Source organism: Bremia lactucae, linkage group LG12, assembly GCF_004359215.1.
Source record: "Bremia lactucae strain SF5 linkage group LG12, whole genome shotgun sequence".
NCBI classification, from domain to species: domain Eukaryota; phylum Oomycota; class Peronosporomycetes; order Peronosporales; family Peronosporaceae; genus Bremia; species Bremia lactucae.
In genome coordinates, this window is record NC_090621.1 from 2,908,736 (window position 1) to 2,914,735 (window position 6,000).

At 49.1% G+C, this 6,000-nt stretch overlaps 3 protein-coding genes across 3 annotated transcripts; 1 reads left to right on the top strand and 2 right to left on the bottom strand.

Annotated features, from left to right (window-relative positions):
• Positions 1 to 3,848: 3,848 nt before the first annotated feature.
• Positions 3,849 to 4,196, bottom strand: CCR75_007914 (uncharacterized protein; the record flags this gene model as incomplete). The annotated part of the gene is made up of 1 exon (XM_067965970.1): positions 3,849 to 4,196. One exon carries the CDS (start codon positions 4,194 to 4,196, stop codon positions 3,849 to 3,851), a length of 348 nt encoding a protein of 115 aa, XP_067820764.1.
• A 405-nt stretch (positions 4,197 to 4,601) lies between these two features.
• On the bottom strand, positions 4,602 to 4,856 carry CCR75_007913 (uncharacterized protein; the record flags this gene model as incomplete). The annotated part of the gene is made up of 1 exon (XM_067965969.1): positions 4,602 to 4,856. The coding sequence occupies one exon, from the start codon at positions 4,854 to 4,856 to the stop codon at positions 4,602 to 4,604; it is 255 nt and encodes an 84-aa protein (XP_067820766.1).
• A 272-nt stretch (positions 4,857 to 5,128) lies between these two features.
• On the top strand, positions 5,129 to 5,359 carry CCR75_007912 (uncharacterized protein; the record flags this gene model as incomplete). Its single annotated transcript, XM_067965968.1, has 1 exon — positions 5,129 to 5,359. The coding sequence occupies one exon, from the start codon at positions 5,129 to 5,131 to the stop codon at positions 5,357 to 5,359; it is 231 nt and encodes a 76-aa protein (XP_067820765.1).
• Positions 5,360 to 6,000: the final 641 nt, after the last annotated feature.

Genomic DNA, 6,000 nt, shown 5'->3' on the forward strand with positions numbered 1-6,000 from the left:
CGTAGCGTGGAAGCCTTCATGAGAGAGTATTAGCCCTTATCTTGCTTATCCGACAAGGGTTGGCCGTTAAACGGAGCTACAAAACGTTTCCAGGTGTTATGAGCCATTTTTGCTAGTAATTCTTTAGTCCTACTGATAACAGTGAAGGTGTGGTGTCTCCGAGTACTTCACGTAGACGACGTGCAGATAGAAGTTCTTAGTTTCTGAGCTAAGAAGGCTACTATAGGGAAAAATTATTACGGGGCACCTTTAACGATTACTAATCAGTACTAGTTAATCTTACACTGATTACAGTGAAGGTGAGGCGCCTCCAAGCTTCACGTATACAAAGATACAGAGAAGGGTCTCTTGTGAAGCCAAGGGTCTTTAGCTTCATAGGTCTAGAGTAAGGCTTTAGAATAGAGAAAAAAAACTGTACCAATATATCAATTCATCTACCGAACGACTTAATATCTACTATTGAAATTAGTCTATAACTTACTAAAAATGACGCCCCCTCGCACACCGCACAATATGTCTTATAACGATTGGCAGGGTAGATTAGAGCTAAGTCAACCAATCAATAGAGGGAATCTTTTGTTGCATCAATATTACCATATTTCTTAATATTGGAACTATTTAAGCTAAAGTTGATAAAGATAATAATTTTGTACTTCTTTATTTCCTCTCAAAGGAAATAATATTTATTGTTCCCCCTGAAGGAATAATACGTATTATATTTCTTTTAATGAATAGTACCTATGTAACGCGACACCCCGTTACATCACTCTCCTTAACCAACAGTTGCTACAGTTACTGATGTAGGGTGACAGGAAAGATTATTTTGTTTCTCTCTGGATTTTTCATGATTGGCTTTTGATCAGAATACCAAATTTTTTTGTATCGGTTGATTTTAACAGAAACCAACATGGCGAAAAACAAGTCTGTTCGTTTGGCCAGTGAGGCCGCAAAGCTGGCAGCTGCGCCGATCAGTGCAGATGTTAGTAATGCAGATTTTTCAGTAGACGCTAATGCGTCTCTTGCGGGGGAAAAGCTACATCCTATTTGCATTGGATATGACTTCAATATGTCATCTGTTGTTGATATTGCAGGTGACTGGGCCAAGTCACCGGTATCTCCCGACTCAGTATTTACTGTGAAGGCCGCCGAATCACCCGGGGCCGAGTCCGAAACCTTTAAGTTCTAGTGTGACGACTGGAGGGGTGATGATGAGGTTGTTCGACTTGTCCTCTTTGGTGAGCAGTTATCATCAGATGACTCTGTGGGAAATGATCACTCTGGTGACGTTCGTATGCGCCAGGAACTAACACTAAACAGTGCAGGGACATCACTGACTCATTGTCCAGTCATGATACCGATGAATCTTGGTAGATTACGCAAGTAAGCAACCCGGTTCAATTGCTCGATATACGAGTGCTGGAAAGTTGTAGAGAAGATCGAGGCAGAATGAACCAAAGTGCCATCTCTTTGCCATTGATTGGGTTGCCATGTCGAGCTGTGCCATGAACCGCATGGTTTCACTTTGGCTTACCGTCCAAGACATTATGTCATGCAGGTAATTCGTGCCTAGTGCAAAAATCAGCACCGTTCAAATCATAGGTTGTACCTCTGCGGTCCTGGAGCCATGACGTATCCGTCAACGTGGCGTGTTCAATCCACCTGTGGTCGAAGCTCCCCGAAGACGCTACTTCAGCCCTCATTCTTATGCGGAAGTTGTTATCAATGACCCGCCGAACATCAATAGTAACACTTCCGTCGGTGTTATAGTCGACCTCGGCTTTCGAAGTATATGCGACGGCCCTTCGACAGACTTCCTTGACTTCACCTTGGCGCGCATGCTGAGCCGTCGAAAGGCCAACAATTTCCGAAACGGTGCCATAGAGTCGCTCGATTTCTTGGGTGCTTGTCTGCACTCCAACAAGGCATGATGTATGGTGGATCAGACGCTGCAGATCCCCATAAGCAGTCTCTAATCAGTAAGTCTCGTGAAGATGATGTAGCTGCCCATTGACCAACTGCTGTAGCAGCCATAGTCATCAATTTCGTTGGAATGCATGGCACCGCAAGGCCGCCCTGTTCTATCGGGAGTGAAGCCATCTCGGAAGGGACCCAAGGTCTACACCGCTTACCATCCGGACACCTCAAACAAAGTCCTTAACCAAATTCGTCAACCAGGTGACCATGGCAGCAGGAGGCCAGCAGTGCCGAGCTAGGAAAAGTATTTTGGACACCGCTATGGCGCTAGCAAGGCGATCTCATTGTTCCATCGTGTGGGTCTTCTCCCTGTCTAGCACAAGCCGGCTCCAAAGAGATCATAAGCATTTATTCCAATTTTCCGCCACCACCTCCTGCCAGCCCATCATTACACCGAAATATCGGCAAGATTCGCTTAAAATTAGGAGTGTTAAACCACAAGTGATCAGAGGCATTGCTGACCCGCGAGGGTCCAGAGCAATGTTCATTGACTTTGAGCGGTTTATAAGCAGGCCGGAGACGCTAGCAAAATCATCAAAAATTGTTTCAACCTGCGTAAATGTAGCTCGATCGCGCAGGTAGACGGCCGTGTCATCAGCGTATCCCGAAAGTTTGGATTCTGCGATCCGCTCGCCAGATTTAAATGGCACCCCACGAATGTCCGTTCTCTCTTGGACCACGCGATAAACACTATCGAGGGCGAGGATAAAGAGAAGTGGCGCAAGTAGGTACCCTTGCCGAATCCCACAGTTGAATTCTTGTCGACGAGATCGGTATACATTCACAATAAATCGACACGTTGTGCCGCGATGTAATGACTTTACTATCGAAACAAACCGAGACTAAAATCCAAGCCACATCAATGCGGAAAGTAGATAAGGACGTTGCAGCGTGTCGTAAGCTTTTGCAAAGTTGAGAAGCAAAACAATGGCTCCGGGAAGATCACTGTCTGCCCTTGCTGCTTTGCGTACCGCCTTAAATATATCCAGCGCTGTGTGGATCGTACGCTGCGGGATGAATCCAACTTGGGCTGGCGAGACGATTTGCGACAGCAGAGGCCACACTCGAAACGACAGCGTCTTGGTAAATAACTTGTAATCGCTTTCAAGTACCGCGATCGGACTATGATCTTGTGGCAAGGCAGACGCCGCAATTTTCCATAGGCACTGGATGTTTGCTTCTCCAAAAGACGCCGGCAGCACGGTACACTCCAGCCACCGGGTATACAGTGCTGCTAAAATAGGTGCGAGCTCGGCTGCGTAGTCTCGGTAAAAGGTGTCATTGAGTTCGTCCGGCCCCGCAGCTTCTCGCGTGTAAGTCTCTCAAGGCCGCACTTATATCTTTTGTAGAAATTGAAGATGTTACAATAAAATCAGCAACTTGGTCCAACGGGGCTGCTCTGTCCAGAAACGCGGCTGCTTCCTCGGGACATGCAAAATAGTGATTCATAATCTGTCCCCAGCCATTTGGTATTTCATCAGCCAATTCCTGTTACCGATTTGACCCAAGCTGAGCTTTGCCACCCAGGAACCCGATAGTGTTGTCCTGATATTTACTGACACCCGGGCGTAGAAGCGACGTAATGTCTCTCGAAAGAAGGTGTGCTGAACAAGCAGTCACTTCTTCTTGGTCCTCTGCCATAGTCGCCGACACTCCAATACTTTTTCTACGAAGGTCCACCGGTAAATCGATGGGGCTAGAGTGATCTCGTCTTTGTTATCCACGGACCTGAGAAGCCTCAGATCCAAGAGAGCTGCTCCAAGCCGAAGCTATCCCCGACGCAGCCACTGCCTATAACTTTTCATCAAACCTTGACGCGCCTGCTTGATTGTTGCCAGCAGAATCTTAAGAAGACTGATCTTTCAAGTGTCCTACTAATCTGCAAGTCGTCGGGCCGTGAGACAGTCTGACGTATATACCGAAGCTGTATCGTCCACTTGCCGCTGGGCCAGTTCAATGGCAGCAATAATTTTGCTAATCGTGGCCGCTTGTGCGCATCCAGGAACCGGATCCACGCGCGCTGGCTTTTGGGCGCGCACTATGTGACGCGGCACCCCAATCCTGGCACTTATGCCATTGTGATCAGCTGCAGGACCAGGAACCAAAAATTCGACGTCTCGAATCCAGTCCGAAAGTATATCACTGGCATTACTAACGATCGAGACGGGAGCTGGCCAATTCACCGCCTGGCAATGTGTAAAAATAAGTATGTGCCATCGCATCAAAATGCGCTATAGCCCGTTCATCATCCGCTTGCTCCATGTCATCACCTGCTGAGATGGCGTAAAAGAACAGGGAGATGAGTCGCGCGACCTTTGCGCGCTTGATGTCTTCTCATGTTCGCCAAAAACGTGACATACCTCCTGCTGCCCCCGCGCTGCCTCCGGCACCGGAGCCGGCTGAGGTAGGTCCTCCCAATCAAATTCGGGTGGAGATGCCTCCTCCGCGCACACCGATCACACACGGGCAATCCTCTCGAGATTTCGATGTTACTATGGCGGAAAGCACGGTTACCTTTGGAAACACTATGTCTATAGGTGATCTGGATGGAGGATCGGTAACTGCACCACCCTGCGCCGCTAGTGTTCCCATCCCTGAGGAGCTGGCTAAGACAATCGAAGAAGAGCTCAAGGCCTCGGCAGGCCGACTAACCGACCCAACGCAAGGTCCGTATGCTCCGCAGTCACGTCATATCCCCTGCCGGGCTGCCCAAAAAAAACAGATGCTGGTACGAACTCCGATGGATCACTTACGCACTCTTGATGCTCACGAACAGACACTACGCGCGAAGATTCCGGAGACTGCGTCTGCTGCGGTAGCAGCTGCAGCCGTTCCGAAGCGTACGAAACAAATTGCTGCAAACACAACTGCAATTCGGGCATGGGTCATTCAGCAAAAAGCAGTGGCTGCACTGTCGTCTCAGTTGACTCCAAGGGTCAAACGGCGTGGGTCAACGCATGCGCGTTGGACCTCGCAACACTGGTCAGTGGTAAATCGAACCCGGTTGCTTATCTTGCCTCAATGCAGGGAGATACCCTGCGAGCTTTTAGCTATGCCATTTACAGCGAAACCCAATGGGCGGTGATCCGTCGACACACTACTCACGCGGATGCAAAAATTCGAGCAATGTGCACGGGGTGGGCTGCAACGGCTAATGGACAAGCTGAACAAATGCGATGGAAAACGGTCGACAACATTCACCGGTGGCGGCGCTCTCAGTAAACTACAGCCAGAGTTATTGTGTCCGACTGTCGGCGAACCGCTTGATGACTTGGATCATTGGGGAGTCCCTAGTGTGCTGTGTGTGATGCTTCTCAAGCTCGCACCCGTCGAGGACGAGGCAAAGGTAGTTATCTTAGAGACCAAGGCTGCGCTGTGTCACTAGCTTAAAGAGGTGCGCGCGGCAGTCTCCAGCAAACCATCCAACTGGCACCCGACGATTGACCTCATCGCATGTGATGGTCAAATGCTGGGACCTCAGTACTGAGGGCACCTCGGCTGGGATAGAGGGTGTCTCGTCACGAGATATACCCTGGTGCCATCGACGACTGCTATCACCGGACCCGTGGGAGCCTCGCGGTAACAGCATCTGTCTACAATCGCAAAATGTTGCAGGATTTCTCGAGCATCCGGAACGATGCGCCGACTGATTCGGCCATTTCCGGCAGCGAGAGGGTTATAAAGCCATTGTTCTCGTTCTTCTTTAAGAAACCCGGGTTGCGATTGGAGAGTCTGCCGCCATGGATAAATTATACAGCAAGACCTGAGGATTAATGAATACGCCCGGCCGCACGAAAGTGTTCGGAATCATAAATTCCGCGAGGTGGAGTGGCAAGGCTCTTAAACCCGTACTCCTCAGTTACTACAATGGATTTGTGGCAAGAGGACGACTGGACATCTCACTGGATGGCTGTTCAAATTAATCTCAGGGGCGACACAATACTGATGGTCAACGTTTTTGCTCCAAGTGAGAAGAATCAACGGGGGAATCTTTCGAGATGCTTCGGGATCAACTACAGGGATACG